At 32.8% G+C, this 21,906-nt stretch overlaps 1 protein-coding gene across 4 annotated transcripts in view; it reads left to right on the forward strand.

The window, feature by feature from the left end:
- The window catches only part of LOC142341524 (sodium/hydrogen exchanger 9B2-like), a 36,779-nt gene extending 19,744 nt beyond the window's left edge, over positions 1 to 17,035 (forward strand). For 3 of the 4 annotated variants that reach the window (XM_075392521.1, XM_075392522.1, XM_075392520.1), the window contains exons 2-3: positions 12,416 to 15,044; positions 15,431 to 17,035. In XM_075392521.1, the coding sequence (XP_075248636.1) occupies positions 14,777 to 15,044; positions 15,431 to 16,773 (1,611 nt within the window). In that variant the 5' untranslated portion in view covers positions 12,416 to 14,776 and the 3' untranslated portion in view covers positions 16,774 to 17,035. Of the gene's footprint in view, positions 1 to 2,775; positions 2,902 to 12,415; positions 15,045 to 15,430 lie in introns of those variants that run through there. The other variant, XM_075392523.1, reaches the window with a different exon arrangement.
- Positions 17,036 to 21,906: the final 4,871 nt, after the last annotated feature.

A 21,906-nucleotide genomic window follows, 5' to 3' on the forward strand; every position in this document is an offset into this window, starting at 1 on the left:
AGAAAAAAGAACATTTGGGAAAAGTAAAAGTTTTGAAGTTTTAGCGAATGTACTATCTGTTTATTGTGATAATGTACGTACCCTCCAAATTGTGTCAAAATTTGCAACTATGAAAAAATGATTAATTTTCGTCTTTTATGCGCAATAAAACATTAGATTTATTGAAAAACAATTGATTTCATCCAATTGATTTTAAGGAATTAATTCTTCCAAGAGCATTGATTTTCAAAAAATAAAAAAATAGTAATAATTACAATTTGTGGAGAGGTTGTGTTCGGTAACAATCCCTAATCAGCGAACGGCTTATAAGACCCGTCCTTATTGAAAACAAACGGAGAACCAGAAAATGTGATGTCATGGCTGGAAGTTTTTAAGACAAATCTTTTCAGCGGCGATTAAGAACTGAAGAAGACGATGACAACTGTTTCCAGAAATATTTTCTCCGAATTAGCGATTAGCAATAAACCACAACCAAAATGAATGTCAAGTGATCAAAAATTCAGCAAAGATTAAGCTGGAAAAATTTAGATTTCTAAATATGACCAGACAAAATATATTGATAGTTTTAACATTACAAGTCTCAGAAGTCACGACACTGCTTAGCATTAGCTTGCAAAGATTTAAGAACAAAAGAAGCAGAAAAATTCAAAACAACTTTTAATTGAAGCTAAGAAAATATTATTGACTATACCGAGCAACTGTGCGCCTACGATTATTGCACCAAATGGAATATTTTTCAAACAAAAAAATACTTTTTTATTTTTGATGAAACGTTTTGTCAAGAAAAATGTTCGTATTTGCTTCATTTCACCCGGTAAAATTGCCTGCAATGCGTTTCATTAGAAAAGCAGAGAACAAATTTGGAACACATTTGAACTGATCTCATGAAAAGAAAGAGGTATCAATTAATGAACTCCAGAACTTAGATGACTCCGCAAAATGTTACATGAACTGACGTAGTTTTTGCCCTACTAAATTATTTAGTAGTAATCGGTGTCTCTTTTATAACTCCTGAAGCAAGTAAAGTTCTACGTGCAGCAGAGATTGTGTCAAGGTATCTTTTAAAATCAAATCAATAGCTAACAAAATTGGTTGATCCTTGTAAGGTTGAAGTTAAAATAGTTTGTATTCCGAGTGAATTTTTCCTGAAACGAGCAACACCAAATATGCAGAACTAAAGATGAGTAATTACGCCGAAAGTTGCTTAGCAATTAATTGTTGTTGGCTATTGGCCAAGTTTAATTTTGCAGAGGAACATCTGGAAATCTGCGTGAAAATATATTTTTTTCGGTAGTGAGATATAAAACAAAATATTGGTTTTGTTTCGTTTCGATAAAATTGTTGTTTTTTTCAACGGGGGATGAAACAATTTACTGTAAATCAAATTCCTGATTAGAACTAGCAAGTAACTTTTCAAGAATTTTCTATTATTCATTCCGTTATATAATCCTCTCCATTTTCAAATCGATTTAAGGACAGGAGCTAAGAATTAATCAATGGACAATTGATTGCGAGCAAGGTGCAAACCATTCCGTAGATCTTTAGACTAGACTAACATTTATTGATAGTTTGAAAATCTTGAGAAGCCACAACAATGGGAACAAATAAAAACAAAAAAATATAAACTCACAGAATATGAGCCAAGTTGCATATTATTCAATAAAAAGCACTTATATATATATATATATATATATATATATATATATTTATATATATATTTATATATATATATATATATATATATATATATATATATATGTATGTATATATATATATATGTGTGTGTGTGTGTGTGTGTGTGTGTGTGTTTGTGTGTGGGTGTGTATGTGTGTCCGTTAAACAAATAAAATATTCGTTAAACAAATATAAAAAAAATGTTGACGTTTTGTAGTTATCTCCCTATGAAAGGAAAAAATTCAAGCAGTAAACTCCACAACTGAGGGGATTTTGCTAAATATTACATCATCTGGGTCCGTTTTTGGCATTTTAAAATTTTTAGTTGTTATTTTTATCGTCTGTTCTTTTGACCTAGAAGCAACTTTTATTCCACTTCGATTCCACGGAGATTGGGTCTACTTATTTTTTTAAACTCAAATAATTGTTGACTAAAATGTGTTGATACTACTTTAAACCTGAAGCTGCAATAAGTTGCGTTAAATGACAATATTGTTGATGCACGAGAGATTTTTTAATTCTCTTTTTTGACACAATAGAGAGACAAAATAATTTCGGTTTTACAAAAACAAATATCAAAAGAAAAAAATTGCCGTATAAAAATTTCTCAATTAGAATCAACAAATAATTTATCGACGGGCAAATATTGTGAATGGATAATTAATATAAGTGGATTCATGTCGGCTTAATTTAACTATATGGTTTCAGTTAACTTTGTGCTACATAGCTACATCATACCACCAAGTGTTGTAAAATTGCGCAATTTTCAATTCTGCCATTTTGTAATGCTCAAAAGAGTGTAACAATTTATTGGCGATCTTGGTAAAATTCGCTAAATCTATTCGAGTGAATCGGAGCTTTATATATTCAAAAGAATGAGCGGCTTTGTCTTCGTCAAATTTTGCAAAATTTTAAATATTTTGACAAGAAATTGAAACGCAAAAAAGCTTTCTTTGTAAACCTTAATAAAATTTTGTTCCCAGATACAAAATTTTGGCTTGCTAAATTTTATTGCTATGTATTATGCCGAGATCTTGTTTTCTTACGTTTGTTTTAGCATGTTTTGACCAATGCTTTGGTACGTGTGTCATCAAGATCATGAAGTAAGTTTTGCTTCAGAGATTATACTTTTGTAATAGTTCCGTTTGTGTTATAAAACAGTGCAATTTGGCGAGACGATGAACAATCGGACTTGAATTCCAGACATCTGGGCTGTCCTTAGGAGGGGTGAGTGAAATTTTTGTGGCGATGAAATTCATCGGTACATTTTACTACGTTCAACGCAAAAAATTACTAGACATTTTGAGTTGTAAAATATTTCTTTTATGACCATTTACTGCCTGTTTTGCTTATTTTTCCAGTTACTCCTCTACCAAGGCCGCATAAATAACGGAGAATGCATAGTCATTCGCATAATAGAGGACTTTTCCAAAAGTAGCCGTCTGCTTTCACTGTAAACAGTACTTTAACGTCTATGATTAAAAACAGAAATAATAGAAAATTGTCTAATTAAAGCCTGAAGGACGCAATTTTTCCATCTGTGATGTTCAGATTTACATCTATGTACTGACGCCACTTTGTTGGGAGGGAGTGGGGGAGGGGTGAGGGAGATGAGCAGTCAGTGGGTATTCTTTTGTCGGTAAATTTCATATTAAAACGTATGAGAGGCATGATTGGTTATTTTGATTTGCAGGATTTTTATTTTTACCTTTTCGTGGATTTACCGCGGTTTGTTCTTTTGTGAAAGCTCATTCAAAAATGTTCAAACTTTTCTTTAATTTTATTCACTTTGAGCGACCATTTCGGTAAAATTCTTAAATTCAAAAACTTAAAATTAAATACTTTTCTTTTCTGTCGTCTATGTTGCTCAACCTCCTCAGTATGACTGAATCTTTTGGCTTTAGGCTAATTTATCCCAAAGTAAAATAATTTGCCGGCATTTCATAGGAACCTCATTCAATTAGACCACCCATACACAAACTTTATTACAACTCTAACAAAGCAGTAAATAGCTTTATTGGTATTCGGAATATTTTGCTATTCTAAGAGTAGTACTAAAACTACCAAGAGTACAAAAAAGATTTTGCGTCAAAATATGGTAACTTTAGTTAACAGTAAAATTCTTTTACTATTAATATTTATTCTTTTACTATTCTTTTACTATTAGTGGCATCATTAACTTGCTAACTTCCTTTTTCGTGTTGGTTTATTTCGCATTTCTTTTTCCCGAGAAAATCAAAAGGGGTTAGATCACCATAATCAGTAGTCACCGAACAGCACATTTTTTGCAAACATAACATAACGGTAGAGGTTTTGCAAATCACAGGTCATAAAAAGCTTAAATTCGAACCAAATTGAGAATGCTTTTTTATGTAATTTTATCAATATAACCAGAAAGAAACTGATAACGAATTTTGACGTAGTACAGTGCAAAAAATTAAAACCAAGACATCAATTGTTTTTCTCAGCCTTCAGTAGCCTTTTATGTAGCAATTAGTCTAGAGGTGTTGAGATTTTTCTCAAATCAAGATTAAACATTTATTTTGTTTTACAGGATTTAGAAGACTTTCAGAAAAAATTGAGTTTTCTGTGATGTTCTAATGAAGAGGAATCTACGCAATATTTATAAAATGGAGATGTTCCTCTTTCCACTGTCTTTTCAATTGATTACAAGTTGATCACTCGTCGTTTTTTCCTTCAAAAAATTGAGATCACCATGGTTTGTGTTGTGTTAAAATTCTTGGTTTGTAAATTTGTTGCTTTAGCGTAGAAGTTTTCTTTATTTTTCTCAGAAGTTCGAAACTTTATTTCAAAAATTAATTATATGAGATATCATTTTTTGCCTAATTAGTTAGGGGGTGTAAAACAATGAGAGAAATATTATGCCGCTTTCATGATTAGTGCCGGGTTTACTTTCAACTCGGGTCCGCCTCATCTCAAAACTGCCCGGTACTCAAATCACTTTTACATGCAGTAGTAGTTCTTGAATTATTTTTTGTTCACTACTGTGCAAACAACTTCGAGTATTTCAAATGGTAGTTTTGTTATAGAGCAACTTGAGTTCTAATGAGGTTCTTGAGTTCCCAAATTTCTAAATTTGGATCGAATTGAACACAAAAAAAATATTGCAATTTGCTAGAGTTTTGAAATGTTTGATGGCATCGAAATAAGAGATATGTTTTATGATCACATCTCTCAATATTAATTTTTACCGCTCATTTTCCCCCTTTTTAAATGTTTCTGTTTTCCACATCCCTTAGGCCTAGGGATGATTTTAAAAGTACATTTGGTTGGAGTTTAGTCTAGGGTTTATTTTGTTGGTCTGTCTGTGAAACAATTTTACGCTATTTCAGATGTCCACAAGTTTTATAGATTGCTTAACGTATAGCATGTATTGTGTGTAAATCTGTTCTACAGAGACTTTATACTCTAATGGGTTATTCAAATTAGCCCGCCTTCAAATCATCAACTAACTACAAATCCAATGCTTCAATCGCGACAAAATTATGGAAATTTATTGTAAATGCCCTGTCAATTTTTAAAAGGGTGGCGCCATTGCTTAAATCAGGCAAGAAATTCTAGTCATGAAATGCTCTTGAAAAATTGAATGTCTACAACTTTTATAGATTTCTTAACGTATAACATGTATCATCTTTTTCTTATCCTCAATTGAAATCTATTTTACAGTGAATTTATAACCTAATGGGTTATAAAACATGCGTATCAAATCAACCCGTCTTTGAATCACCAAGAAATCCCGTACATGTTCAATCAAAGTTAGACAAAATTGATAACTGCTGTAATCTAGCGTTGGTTGAAGAATTAGTTCTCGCTTTACTTTCTAAGCTGTTAAATGGTGCCATTCTTGGCAATGAAAGTAAGTAATCCGGTCTTGAATGAAATTATCTTCAAGCACTAGACATCTTCAACGCTTTCTTATCTATGTTATGTTTTGTTCCAATTCTCAGTTAAAGGGGTTTCAGAAGCTTTAAGACAACTGGGCTATTTTGTATAGTCATCTTGTGGCAAATGATGACTTTATATATGTCGAGCATCTCAATCGTACTAACGGCAAAAAAGTGACAACAATGTCAGATGATGTGGTGGATTTTACCTCTGATCTTACGATTAAATTCATGACATTCACAATCAAGTTATAGATTATTCACCGCAGTATGGGCTTATTTCTAACAATGTCTGGTCAAAACAGTCTCAGGCAAAATAGTCCCAGTGGGCAAAGCAGTCCCAAGCAATTAAATATTCCCAGACAAAACAGTACAAGAATACAAGACAAGACTAGCCAACAAAAACAGACAAAACAGGCCGAAATACTAATTTGAATAGGCATTTTGATTAGAAATAATATATTTGATACTAATTTATAAACCAAATTCTCTCGCCAAGTACTGCTGAGCTAAAAAAAATAATAACCGAACTGCGGAAAAACAATTTACGACTCAGTATATGGTTCATAGTGGGTTCATATTTGATATTTAGAGCTCTAATCAGACGCTTAATCATATGTGGTGTCCAGTAATTTGTAGCTTGCTCATATTAAACTTGCAAGCAAGAGATCGGTGGTTGAGGACAGAAAAAATGGTATATGCTGTAAAACTCCATACGAAACACTATTTATTTTTAAAACAATAAATTAAAAAAAAAATTTCAAAAATATATTATTTTTTTTTTTACAAATGTCAGCTTCATTCCCGGTAAAAAATCCAGCATTTTTTTGCTATAACAATACGGTAAAAGTTTACTGTGCAATTTGGTTGTGAGAAAATCTTTCTGGTTTCTCCACAAAAATCATTCTGAGCGTTTTCGCATTTTAAAATTTTTCCACAGTTTCAAGTATTTCACACGCTGCTATAACTACTATAGATGCTCAATGATAAAACTGAGTTCGATAGAAAAAAAATTTATATTGCCGATTATTTTCAGTGTATTCTCGGAACAATCTGAAAATGAAAAATTAATTTGATCTGTAACTTCAAACGGATAAACATTATGGTTCTAAATTTATACGCACAAACCATAGTGAGAAATGTGACTGAAACGATTTCGTCAATTTTTTTGTTGATACTAAAGAATTTCATTTCAATTTTTATTCATTCTGTCACAGAAAGCAGAGCACGAAGAGCTGGTTAAATTAACATAAACAGTATAGCTTGTCTTTAATGATTTTGAAAAAGAGCCAAGGAGAACATTGAGTTGAAATTTTTTTCCAGATTTTGAAGATTTTTGTTAAGATTTTTCTCCTTTCCAAAAAGGAAGTTTAAATACAGGCAGCATAAGTTAGAAAAAATCTAAACATGAAGCTAACAAAACTAAGTTCAGTTAAATCATGACTGCAGATTTTCCCTGCTTCAATTTGTTACTATTATTAAAGACACAAACAGAATCAATAATTTTTAGACAACTAGCTGAAGTTTTAAAGTTGTTGGAAGTCGAAGTGAAAGTGATTGTCAAAAAATAAGTTGCTTTTAACGTAGATGAGTTTTTCAAATGCGGGTGGTTGGCTTCCCTGATAGTTTGGTAATTATTGAGAATTCCAATATTCTTTGGCAATTGGTAGTCAATTTAAATGCCCAGTTCTATTTCAAGTTCATTTGAATTTCAAGTCCAGCTCTGCTGGTTACCAGAGCAGGCACCTGCCTTACATTTGCCAGCATTTTTGAATTGAGCATGGGACAACAATTTTATTATTGTTCTGACTCCTCTTGAGGGGGGAGGAACTATATACTCAAATGGTTTTTTTTTTTCAGGCAATTTCGGCCGCTCGATATATTCATCGTGGAATGTTGAGACTGGTATCATTAGAAAGCCTGTCCAGCGCAGAATATAGCAATGATAAGATTTTTTTCTTTTCGCTTTTTAAAGGGAGTTATCGACGTTTAAACTTTTGAGAAAATAGAGTGAATTCCGTTGAGTTTATTCACATTTTTCGGAATTTTTGACTAAAATTTCGCTAATTTTGCTGAAATTTGTTTTACTTTTTTAAACGAAGACCTTGTTGATTTTATTTTTAAAGACAGTAAATGGTTGTCAGCCATTTTTAAATAATTTTTTTGTCAAAAACTCTGTCTAAATATTTCAAAATTCAGACTTTTTTCATCAAAAACAGCACAAAATATGTTTCTTTAATCCACCCTGATTAATTTTGCTGGAAATACACACCAAAACACCACTAACACATTTTTTGTAGTCTCATAAAGGGACTATTCTTGCTTCAACTTCCGTTGGACGTGCTCTGTAATAAAGACTTTGCCGATTTTTGCTAACTTTACTCGTTGATTATCAAAAACGCAGCATTTATTTTTGATTTTTTAACTATCAAAATATCTATATCTATAATATTTGAAAAATTAATAAATCTTATTGGACGACCAGCATTAACAGAGCTGGTTTTGTCCAATCTTGGACTGTTACAATCCAAAAACATTTCGGATTGTAATCACTCGGTTTTTTTAATAAAAAACTTCGATCTTTTTTATATATTAATTAAATAACCGAACATTCCAAATCAAAACTCACTAGTAATAGGTCCAAATTGCTTCGTAATTAGCTCCAAACTGTTGTATCTAGTTTTTTGCTTGAGGGCTTATGGTTGTTTTGACTTTTAAAAATATTTGTTTTTTAATTAAATAATGGCTTATTAAACTTTGCCTCCATTTTTCTCTTAATTTAGTCAACTTGTAGCTTACTGTCAGCAATGAAAGAAAACTTATTCCTTCTACTGAATTGAAATTCAATCTTTATTGCGGTTTTTACCTGAATTTTTGGTTTTCTCGCTTTAATATTACTAGATTTCACACTTTTTTTATTTTCAGGTATTTGCCCATTTTTCACGTTTTCTAGTTTTGTCACATTATCACGATGTTGACATATATTACAAAATTGGCGTTTAAAATAAGGCAGAGTTGATAAAGGGAAAATACTTTAGGATATAGACTCTGGTTTAAACGGCTTTGACAATACTTTCTTGAAGAATTTAATTGAAGTTTTTAATTTTGCCTTTAACTGTCGCTTTTACTTTGTCTTTTTAGTGGAAAAAAATTCCTGTACAATGACCCGGTTGCACTCAATTGTCATGGAAGAAAAATTGGCCAGATTTTCTGATAATAGTAGATAGCTGATGGCTTTCATGACTTTGAAACAATTGTTTTCCAAAATAAAAAAAAATATTTTTTAACTTCACAATTTTGTTCCTTTTATAGTCTGTTTGTTACCTTGTCTAGTCTCGTTAATTACCGGGCAAAACATGAAAAAATTGTTGTCATTGAAAGGTGTTAAAGGGATTGGTTTCACAAAATCTAAGAATTTGTTATGACTTTACTGGCATCGACACGGGTTTTTCTCAAAGAAAAAATAATTTTATTTTCGATTTCTGTCATTTTTCGTTCTTTTTGAAGAATTAGGATATATTCTGGTTCATTGCAGCTCTCAAAGGCTTCCTTTGGAAGAATAAACGGACCTATTTAATTAATTCATTTTGTAATTAATGGCTTTCAATTTTTTGAAGATAATTTTTTTAGAAAAAAAAACAAGTATTACTTACTTTTGTTTTGTTTTTTACTTTTTTGTCTACTTGTTACCTGGTTTCATAAAGAGGTCACGTAATATATTATTAGGGTTCGGAGAAGGTGCAATTAAACATTTTTTGAGAGCCAAAATATGGCTTTATGGCTTCAAAAGCGTTTTCTGGCTAAATTTAACTGATTTTTTGTTTTTTTTTGTCTATGTGTTGTTCTTTTTGTAACCGCATGAAAATTGAACACTGTCTGTTCTTAGTTCCCAACTTTAGAAACACTGGTAATTGTAAAACCTATGTGATTTTTCAGTTGATTTCTTATGGTTTTCATTACTTTCAAATCAATTATTTTTTTAAAAAATTTTACTGTTTTTGTTTTTTTACTGTTTTTGGCAAAATTTTTACTGTTTTTGTGCGATTTTTTCAAATTTAATGTTTTCTATTGTCTAATTGTTTCTTTAAAATGGACATATCCCAAATATTTTCTGGTGAATTACAAGTTATTTTCTTTCGTTTCAGTTTTATCCGCCGCTATTTTGTTTTTTGTTTTTTTAGAACGGACAAATTTTTTGATGTAATTAATATTTGTTGCTGTTTGATTTTGCTGTTCGTCTTGACTCGCTTTCTTAATATTGGCATACCTTATGAATCTACTGCGTCAATTTTTACTCCACTGAGTTATTTTCTTTGGAGCCTATCTTTTCGTTCATACACAAATTTTTTTGTTGAAAAATACTTGTAATTTTTTTTTGATCTGTTCCTCATTTGGAAGTCAATTTTGCCAAAATTGTGGTTGAGCGTGGTCGGAACGTTATGAGCGGTCGCACATTACCGAGTCTCCTTGTTTCAGTTACAAAGTTTCATTCAAAAATTATAGCAGAAATTTGAAATGATTACTTTAGCCAAATGTGCAAAATTCTTTGTCCCTTTTCTTTGTGCAACCAATAATTCTATGCCAACAATAAAAGCATTTTAGTTGCATTATTAAGTTCAATGGTGAAAGAGACGTGAAAGAGATGTGAAAGAGATGTGTTGTAGCCAATCGAACGTTTTCTTTGCAGAATGAATCTTCAAAATCAGCGGCTCTAGAAATAGCTTCCAAAAATTAACGTCTTTTTTCAATAACAATTTTTTTTGAAAATTATTTCAAATTATTCTATATTTCATTTTTTTATTTACAGTGAAGTTTTGATTAATTTAAAAGCAAAAATTTGTAAAATCTTCAATTTTCGAATCCAAAAAAGTAAATTTTAATTTTATTTTAATGTAGTTTGATTTAAATGGAGTTTTTTGGGATTCAAATCGAAAGAAAGGGAACAATAACTTAGGTCAAATATTAACCAAAACATTAACAAAAAATAACTATCAAAAATTTTTAATTTCATTGTTCTAGTCCCCCAAAAGACAGAGATATGTAAACAAATGAGTTCTTACTCTTTTCGTATGAGTTCTTACTCTTTTCGTACTTCGCGGAAATTTGGGTTTGAGTAGCTTTTGGATTTTGACCAAACTCGGTGGGTTTCGATCAAACTCGGGGGGGGGGGGGTTACTTTCAGATTGTCAAAATTGAAGCCTGTGGTCTGCGGAATTAATTTTGAAGTGCAATAAAAAGCAACCAAAGCTCTTAGTAAATGTATGTTCAGAAACTCGAACAAATTGTTTGTTTCAATTTGAAAATAAATCTGATATTCAAATAACTTTGTCCAAACAATATGTTCATTTCTAATTATTGAACGCTGTTTATGATATCGAAACGATCTTATTTTTGTCTTTTTATCTAATGGCAGTGTTATTTATCGAACTCTTTTGCAAGCAACAAAATTAACTTAATTATAACTGGATAACGGGATAGATTTGAAATCCTTGTCATAGGAATCAATGAGGTAATATACTCATTGACTCTGAAAAACATATTTTTGAAAATTTTTTTCAGAAGCTGCCGTTTTCTGCTCTGCCAAAACCTGATTCTTGTGACAATCAAAGAATAAAAGAAAACGCATTGATAACCTTTCTCAAAGAAAAAACAGCAACGCTCTGTCTCTGTTACCTTATTGGTTCCATCGGTTGTAAGTCCTGGCCTTCAAAAATAAGACAACAACACAATATTGTCTTAGCAGTCTTTACAGTCTTTAGTAAGTTTTTTGTTAATTTTTCTGTGACACAAGTTTTTTTCAGTTCCAACTGTTGACCGAAAACGACTATTGATTGAATAAGTTAATAAAATGGAACAATAAAGTATTAAAGAAAATTGTTAAAAAAAGAATTTGCTTAACCCATATCAAAAGCCTCCAAAATCAATGGGTTTGCATTTTTCGAATTATTGAACGCCGTTTTTGATATGAAAACGATCTAATTTTTTCTCTACTGTACATCACCAAAGGTGATAACAAAACAATTAAACAATTTACATTTACGTTTTAAGTTGCTCATGCATAGTCATCATTTATTATCAAGCTATATTGATTTTTCAAGCAAGATAAACTTAACAATTCTTTAGTAATTTGTGTTTCAAACTGCATTTTTGCACAAAAACTGTAATGACTACAGTCATTATCGCATTCTTAATGCTACAGCGGTTACTTACAAAAAATTTGTCATGTTTGTTAGCACAATTTTTACAATTCGTAGAAACGGAGACGACCTTCAGATTTTCCACGAACATTTTTTCGTTCTGGGAGTTATAGGTTGGTGTCCTTATTTTCAGATGATAGTCTAGTGCATTGAAATTTTTTTGCCTGAAAGTCGAACAAAATTAACTTATTTTTAACTGGATTTTAATCATTTCTTCGAAATGATATTTTTTGTTTATATTTATTAATTTTAAAGAGAATTTGTGGAATCAACATTTGAATAGGCGGATTTAATTATTTAACTGTAGCTATTTCTCCCTCTGAGAAAAACTTTCCAGTATCGAAATATTTCTACAATTTTTCTTACCTTGAAGACTGATTTGTATCTACAATTTTTCATTCTTCTGAATGTGAATACAGAGCTACACAAACATGTTTTGAGAATTGTTCAGGACAATTTCTTGTTGTCTTATTGTTCTACTGAATTTTATAGCATGTTGAAAAGGCTGTCAGTTTTAATATTGAAACATGGAGAAACTTTATTTGTTTCAACAGTTTGCGAATGAGAGGTCGAATTATTGCGCAAATATTCGTTTATCGAATCTCCTCGTTGCTTATAAACGTCTGTTTTTTGTTTCAGCAACTCCCGCATTTCCTCACGTGAACAAGATCCAGAAACCCAACTCACGCGACCTTTCGGTCAAGGCGGGTCAAGCAGGTTTACACTTCACACAAGCACATAGTTAATTCGGCTCATCAATGCATACACCCTTCAACATCAGCCCTCCTTTTCAAAGGAGATAGTTCATATTAGTCTTTTGGATTTAATTGATCACAGAAACTGGGGAATTAAATCCACCGCGCCGGGAGCAAATCCTAAAAGCAAATGTCTTTTCCATATTCTATGGTCATACCAATTTATTATCAAATGCGCATCGCAATAGGCGTCTGTTTATTTATACGCAACACGATAGCCAAACGCAATGAGCAAATTTGATCACGCTAATCGGGTCAATTTGTTCACGTTTTATAAATTTGCCCAATTTATTAGATCCTAGCGAGTAGGAGTAGTTTGTCTAAATGATTACAAAACACGGCAGGGGGTCCTTGTTGCAAATCCATTAGCCCAATTTACCCACTTTGCCCAAATTTCCGACAGTATTGCATCAATACCGCTCAGGAGTCAATCATCTCGACCAAGGATTATAATAAAATCAATTTACTTTTATTTAAATTTTGCCAATAACTATTGCGGTTATGCCAACAACATCGAGGCATTTAAAATCGCGGTGTCTTGCAGATTATAAAACACGTTAACTTTGCGACGCAATTTTGCGAAAAACAGAGACATAAAACAATCTCTTTTATAGACCTTATCAATTATTTACAAACTTTATCGATTTTAGAATTTTATCTATTCCAAATATTGCAAAAATTTGCTTTGTTGAAGATAAAGAAAAGGCAACGCGAACAATTTGCATTCGAACGATTTGAAAGCTAAAGAAAAGAAGCACACATCATTATTATTCATTTCGCAATTTCCCGTCAATTGCTGTAATTAACTTTGAATTATGGATGCATCTTTTTCCTATTAAATTTCAATCCTTACCCCCTCAAGACTTCTTTACCCACATTGAAAAATTCACCGCTCGCGGTGTGGAATATATAAAATACAGCATAAAAGCATACAAGTTGTGCGTACGCTTCAGAATAGAGGATGAATAATTGAAAAAAGCGGCGAAGCAACTCTTCAAGTATAGCTATTTATCGCACTTACCATACGCGCAAAAAATCGCCATTCATCTGTACCGACTGGCGGTATAAAAAAGTTCCGCTAGAAAAACGTTCCGGCTTTCATAGCTAAAGAATTCCGCAAAACTGAAAAATCGAAGAGTTTAACTATCTAATATGTTTTAACAAAAGTTACGGCGGAACGGAACAAAAGTACTATTATTTTAGCGTCAACTCTGTTTTCGAGGCCAGTCAAATTTATTCAACCTTATCATACATAAATCGATAGACGTCTTTTGAGTTGAAGTGAACCAGCTTTCAGCTGTTCAAAAGCACAAACCAAGTTTGACAAACACTAAAATAGTCCGAGTTTTTACGCTGCGTTGAAATTGTTGCGTTGCACTTCGAATTTTATCCCGAATTGACGCATATTTACCAATTCTTAATTGAAACCAGATTTATCTAATTTGTTGAGCAAATTTGGCGTTAGAAGTTTGCTTAATCGATCAAACAAAAAGTCAATTTTATCAAAAGAGCCCGAACTTACCCAAAAGCTAATAGAATCAAGACTAACAAAGCTTAAGTTAGTTTTAAGCTACTTCTTGTTGAAGTCTTTATCCCATTTTCTTTGACCGGCCGCAAAACAAACTTTGAATTTGGTCAGTCAACCTTCATTAAACTGTCTTCTTCGCCATAACAAACAGCTTACATCAGTTTTGGCCATTTTCTGCCAAAATTTGTCAATTTGATTTGAATTTCGTTGTCAGTGCTTTGATGATTTCAACGCAATACGTAAAGTTGATTTGAACTCGATTAACCCGATAATTTTATCCAAGTTTGAAAGTCCGTTTCGGGTGTATCTGGCGTTTTGAACGACGAATTGGCATTGAAGGTTTGTTCCAAAACCAATTAAGGATAATTAATGACACAAATCCTTCAAACTTGTTGAGTCTAACTTGTTTAAATTTGAGTCTAATCGATTTTACCACTCGACTCTTGCTTTGCTTGTTCACGCACTCGACTATAAAACGAGCGACAAATTTGTATCAAATCATCATTATCCAAATCATTTATTGCACTAATTTTAATCTAAGCAATTTACTGATTTTAAATTTGAATTTTAAATTTTCAACGAATTGACGCCATATTGAAAAAGTTATTTCTCGCTTAAATTTAAAGAGCAACCACTTTGCCATTTGTGACCTAAAATTCTGCGGTACCTAAGCTTTAACCCTTGTTTAGCCTAGGCAAGTTATAAATTGGTTATAAAATGGTATTATTCCGTGATTACTACCGTGGGGAGGGGTTATCCCTCTTTCCCCCCACTGGGGCTATAGCTAGACTGATGACCAAAGTGCTGCTGTACCTGTTCCTTGCCGCCTCCTTCTTCGCCCTCTGTCCCCACCAGTACCAGCAGACTGTATTCCCAGGGGGCACCCTCTTCTCAATCTTCACCCTCTACCTCTTCTCGGAGACATTCGGGGTGTTGACGAAACAGCTCCTCTTTTTACCCTCTTTAGTTGGCATGATATGTGCAGGTAAAACTCTTGCAGCAACATTTTTCTTAACTTTGATTTTGAGAACACTCGAGTTTACATATGGTGATTACCTGTTAACTTAAAATAAAATAAAAAATAATAATTTCCTGGCAAAATAGTAGTTCACCCTCCCCCCCCCCCTAATTCCTACTTTTACAACAAATACTAATTCACTAAACTGCCTCTTTTCTACTCCCTGAGCACACGAAAGTGGTATGGCAGGATAGAACACCTTATTTTCCGACAACATACAAAAACTAAGCTAATGGTTATCTCGCAAAAATGAAAAGTTTGTTATCAATTACTAGTTTCAATTATTAGTTATCCGAAAAATATTTCTACCCCAAGGCAGGGGAGGGGTATGACTATAACGTTTGTTTCTTTAGGTATCTTTGTGAGCAACTTGCCCATCTTTCACTACCATGTAGACCACCACACCTCTTCCTCTCTCCGAAACATCGCCTTCATTGCTCTCCTGGTTAGGGCTGGACTCGAACTGGACACCGAATCGCTCCTTAAAATGAAACGTGTTTGCATCCTTCTCTCATTCGTACCCGGAGTCTGCGCCGAATCCCCGGTGGTTGCCATAACCGCTAAACTTCTGCTTGGGTTACCCTGGGGATGGGCATTCATGATCGGGTTCATCATGGCAGCTGTCAGTCCTGCAATCGTAGTGGCCTGTATCCTCAAATTGCAGGATAAGGGATACGGAACGGAGAAGGGAATCCCAACTTTGGTGATTGCGTCATCATCCGTGGACGACATAGTGGCCATTTGTTGTTTCTCAGTTGCCATGACAATAACCTTTGCAACGGGCAGTGTATACTGGGTCATCAGCAAAGCCCCAATTGAGTTCGTGGCGGGTGCAACTCCCGGAGCACTTCTTGGAGTTCTCCTTTGGTTCCTGCCGTCATCTGCGGATAACCACAAGGTGTACCTCAGGTACAGTTTACTATTCCTGGGTAGTATCTGCGCGTTTTTCGGAGCCGAGCATCTGAAAGCTCACGGAGCAGGGGCACTTTTTGTCATCACTGTTGGGTTCGTAGCGTCACGAAGGTGGAACAAAGGAACCCCATTCACGTCAAGTGATAGCTCAACAGTCCATTCTTGTTCACACGACGTTGAAGATGTAGAAAAGGCTTTTGCAATTAGCTGGAGGTACCTAGCTCCCCTTCTGTTTGGGCTAATCGGGGCAGAATTGAAGTTGGGCGATTTGAACTGGAGCGTGATCGGACTAGCTTTAGTTGTGGTGACCTTGGGAGTGTTCGCCCGTCTCGGTGCTGCCTACATATGCTGCTTTGGAGTTGGTCTAAACTGGAAAGAGAAGCTATTTGTATCCATTTCTAGCATCCCAAAAGCTACAGTCCAAGCTGCTATTGGAAGCGTACCTCTGGATTATGTTCGATCCCTTTCAGCCGAGGAAAAAGAACCGGGTTTCGAGGAATGGGCTCGAAAGATCCTTGCCATTGCCGTGGTATCAGTTATCTTAACAGCGCCTTTAGGAGCTGTTCTTACCAAAATTTCTGGACGTCATTTATTGGAACAGAACCTCAAACCTAAAAGTGGAATTGTTCTAAACGATTCTGGCGACAATGACAAAGATGAGGACGATGAGAAAGATATCGGAATGCCAAATGGAAAACGGCGTGAAAAGACAGGATCGGTACATGAGGAAAGAGGGCAAAAAATCATGGAAAAGTTTTCAGAAGATAATCATGTGGAGGTGTGACCTCATCAAATGAAAGTGTTTGACCTCTAATCTTGGTTACTTTCTTGTATATCGATGAACTTTGTTGACCTTAGTTGTGTATATTCTCCGTTTCAAAGACCACACTAAGTAGAGAAACTACTATATGTGAGTTGATTAATTAGTAATGTCTAATTGATTAATCAGTTATTAATGCAAATTTTAATATGAAATTTTAAATTTGAATTTTTCTTCAAGCAAACCAAAGAACGCACAATCGTTGCAACTTTGTTTACATTTCATAACGGCGTGAAATATTGACTAAAGAATCTGAATGAATTCGATACATTAACTTGGTTTGCTTTAATAGTAATTTAATGACTGTTTGTGTCTTTAGAAAAGTATATTTGGATTATTTTGCTGCTCTATTGTAGATTATTGTTTGAAGTTTATTTTTCCAATTTGTGTTTTGGCTGTACTGCCAAGAAGAACACAGTTGGCCAGATCTGAAATGATCACACCCAGTCTTGGTATCAAGAATCTTTGGTATCAAGCAACAAGATATTGACAAGACAACCCGTAAAGATTAACCATGACATGGCAAGGCAAAACAAATTGTACAAATTATAAAGCAACGTTAAACAAGATTTTGCACGAAAAATTAAGCAATTATCAAGATTTGATACTTTTACAGAACTATACCGAAATGTCATTACATTACGCTCCAATGAATTTGTCTGCATTCTTAAAAGCTTGCCTTACTTAGCCCCGCAAATTGAAACTTTAAAGGGTACTACTACAAACGAGTACCGTGGCTTATGAAGCTATCCTTGTCATGCTTAATTATATGCCAATACGATTTTGGGGAAAAAATTAAAGTACTTATTTCAGTTTTTAATTCAAAACCAAATTGTTCGTTGATAATGAAAAAAACATTGGCAGTGGTATCAAACAAACCTATTTGCAAATCAAGCATGTCATTTGTAGCATTCTGTCACTGCTACTATAAGAAAAATTTTCAATTGCAAAAAAAATAGAAAATTAATATAAAAAACAATCTGTAAATTGTGAAGTGTAAACAGGGCAGTTCATTGTAGTTAGAACAATGCTGTTCAGCACCTCTTTTTTTATAATTTTCATTTGTTTAATTTTATCATCCTTCAATTTCATTCGAGTATGCTCTAAAGTAATTTTAAAACATCCGCAGGAATGATTTTTTTGTTTAAAAACAGTTTTAATCATAAGGACATTTTTCCGTGGCGAAGACGAAAAACTTATTCCTCCTTTTTTCATGCCAGATGGTTCATTTAAGAACAAAAACGTGAACATCCAAAATGAAGTGAAAATTCAAACAACAATGAAACATTTTCATAGAAATCTATCTGTCAAAATTTTATCGGAAGAATTCCAGCTTAAGTATTAAATACTGCATGAAGTTCTACCAATAAACAAAGTTCGCACCAACTGCGTTTCGAAAAAAAGTCTGTGCAGTGAGTCATAACAATGAAATAACAACAACCAGTTTTACAGAATTATACCGAAATGTCATAACACTACGCTCAAAATAATTTGTATGCATTCTTAAAAAGTTACCAGATTTCAATCCAGCAAATTGAAATTTTTAAGAGTGCTATAAACGAGTATCGTGGCGTATGAAGCTCTCATTGTCATGCTTAATTAGATGCAAAATATATTGGCCAAAAATAAAGTACTTATTTCAGTTTAAAATTCAAATCCAAATTGTTCGTTGATAGTGTGGAAAACATTGGTATTGGTATCAAACAAACTTATTTGCAAATAAATCATGTCATTTTTAGCATTATGTTACTGGTACTATAAGAAAAATTTTAAATTGCAAAGGAAAATAATAAAAAATTAGTGTAAAAAACATCTCCAAATTGTAAAATGTAAAGAGCAGCTAACTGTATTTAGAACAATGTTATTCAGTACCGCGTTTTATTACTTCCAATCTTCGCCGATTCAATTTTATGATCCATCAATTTCATTCTATTATGCTCTAAAGTTTTTTAAAACATCCGAAAGAATGTTTTTTTTGTTTAAAAACAGTTTTAATCACAATGACATTTTTCCGAAGCGAAGACGAAAAAGCTCATGCCTAATTTTTCAATGCCAGGTGGTTCATTCAAGAATTAAAACGTGAACAACCAAACAAACTTAAAATTCAAACAAAAATGAAACACTTTCATAGAAAACGATCTATAAAACTTTTATCTTAAGGATTTCAGCTCAGGTATTAAATACTGCAAGAAATTCTACCAATGAACAAAATTTGTACTAACTTTGTTTTGAAGAAAAAATCTATGCAGTCAGTCAAGAAAACTAAGTGTCAACAACTAGTTTTCAATGCATTAAAAAATTAATTGTTCCAACCCACGTTAGTGGGGGAGGTTTTTGAGTTTTTGATTTTCGTTATTCAGTTAGTTTCATTTGTTTAATTTTATCATCCTTCAATTTCACTCTAGTATGCTCTAAAGTAATTTCAAAACATCCGCAGGACTGATTTTTTTGTTTAAAAACAGTTTTAATCATAAGGACATTTTTCCGTGGCGAAAACAAAAAACTTATTCCTCCTTTTTTCATGCCAGATGGTTCATTTAGGAACAAAAACGTGAACATCCAAAATGAAGTAAAAACTCAAACAACAATGAAAAACTTTCATAGAAAACAATCTGTCAAAATTTTATCGGAAGAATTCCAGCTTAAGTATTAAATACTGCATGATGTTCTACCCATGAAAAAAGCTTACACCAACTGCGTTTCGAAAAAAAGTCTGTGCAGTGAGTCAAAACAACGAAATGACAACAACTAGTTTTACAGAATTATACCGAAATGTCATAACACTACGTTCAAATTAATTTGTATGCATTCTTAAAAAGTTGCCAGATTTAAATCTAGCAGATTGAAACTTTTAAGAGTGCTATAAACAAGTATCGTGGCGTATGAAGCTCTCATTGTCATGCTTAATTATATGCAAAATTTTATTGGCAAAAAATAAAGTACTTATTTCAGTTTATAATTCAAAACCAAATTGTTCGTTGATAATGAGGAAAACATTGTTTTAGGTATCAAACAAATTTATTTGCAAATAGAGCATGTCATTTTCAGCATTATGTTACTGGTACTATAAGAAAAATTTTAAATTGCAAAGGAAAATAATAAGAAAGTAGTGTAAAAAACAATCTGCAAATTGTATAATGTAAAGAACAGCTCACTGTATTTAGAACACTGCTATTACCGCGTTTTATTACCGCGTGCAGTACCGCGTTTTATTACTTACAATCTTCATCGATTCAAGTTAATGATCCATCAATTTCATTCTATTTTGCTCTAAAGTTTTTTTAAAACATCCGAAGGAATGATTTTGTTTTCTTTTGTTTAAAAACAGTTTTAATCACAATCACATTTTCCGAAGCGAAGACGAAAAAACTCATGCCTAATTTTTTAATGCCAGGTGGTTCATTTAAGAATGAAAACGTGAACAACCAAAAAAGCATAAAATCCAAACAAAAATGAAACACTTTCATAGAAAAAGATCTATCAAACTTTTATCTTAAGGATTTCAGCTCAGGTATTAAATACTGCTCGAAGTTCTACCAATGAATAAAATTTGTACTAACCTTATTTTGAAGAAAAAATTTGTGCAATCAGTCAAGAAAACGAAGTGTCAACAACTAGTTTTCCATGCACAGAAAATTAATTGTTCCAACCCACTTTAGTGGGGGAGGAACCAAATGGAATTCTTGTTCAGTCAGTATTGGTTGATCGATATATCAATCGGAGAGAGCTGTGATTGGAGTCATTAGAAAGCCCGTCCAGCGTAGAATCAGGAGTTTTTGATTTTCGTTTTTCAGTTAGTTTCATTTGTTTAATTTTATCATCCTTCAATTTCATTCTAGTATGCTCTAAAGTAATTTTAAAACATCCGCAGGAATGATTTTTTTTGTTTAAAAACAGTTTTAATCATAAGGACATTTTTCCGAAGCAACGACAAAAAACTGATGTCTACTTTTTTAATGCCACATGGTTCATTTAAGAACAAAAACGTGAACATCCAAAATGAAGTTAAAATTCAAACAACAATGAAACACTTTCACAGAAAACTATCTGTCAAACTTTTGTCGGAAGAATTCCAGCTTTATTATTAAAAACTGCATGAAAATCTACCAATGAACAAAGTTCGCACCAACTGCGTTTCGAAGAAAAGTCTGTGCAGTCAGTCAAAACAACGAAATGACAACAACTAGTTTTACAGAATTATACCGAAATGTCATAACACTACGCTCAAACTAATTTGTATGCATTCTTAAAAACTTGCCAGATCTCAATCCAGCATATTGAAATTTGTTAGAGTGATATAAACGAGAATCGTGGCGTGTGAAGCTCTCATTGTCATGCTTAATTATGTGCAAAATATATTGGCCAAAAATAAAGTACTTATTTCAGTTTATAATTCAAAACCAAATATTTCGTGGATAGTGTGGAAAACATTGGCATTGGTATCAAACAAACTTATTTGCAAAAAAATCATGTCATTTTTAGCATTATGTTACTGGTACTATAAGAAAAATTTTAAATTGCAAAGGAAAATAACAAAAAATTAGTGTAAAAAACCATCTGCAAATTGTAAAATGTAAAGAGCAGCTCACTGTATTTAGAACAATGTTATTCAGTACCGCATTTTTTTTACTTACAATCTTCATTGATTCAATTTTATGATCCATCAATTTCATTCTATTATGCTCTAAAGTTTTTTCAAAACATCCGAAGGAATGATTTTGTTTTTTTTGTTTAAAAACAGTTTTAATCACAATCACATTTTTCCGAAGCGAAGACGAAAAAACTCATGCCTAATTTTTTAATGCCAGGTGGTTCATTTAAGAATGAAAACGTGAACAACCAAAAAAGCATAAAATCCAAACAAAAATGAAAAACTTTCATAGAAAACGATCTATCAAACTTTTATCTTAAGGATTTCAGCTCAGGTATTAAATACTGCTCGGAGTTCTACCAATGAATAAAATTTGTACTAACCTTATTTTGAAGAAAAAATTTGTGCAGTCAGTCAAGAAAACGAAGTGTCAACAACTAGTTTTCCATGCACTAAAAAATTAATTGTTCCGACCCACTTTAGTGGGGGAGGAACCAAATGGAATT

The sequence above is a fragment of the Convolutriloba macropyga genome, chromosome 6 (assembly GCF_964194025.1).
Source record: "Convolutriloba macropyga chromosome 6, txConMacr16.3, whole genome shotgun sequence".
Lineage (NCBI taxonomy): Eukaryota > Metazoa > Xenacoelomorpha > Acoela > Convolutidae > Convolutriloba > Convolutriloba macropyga.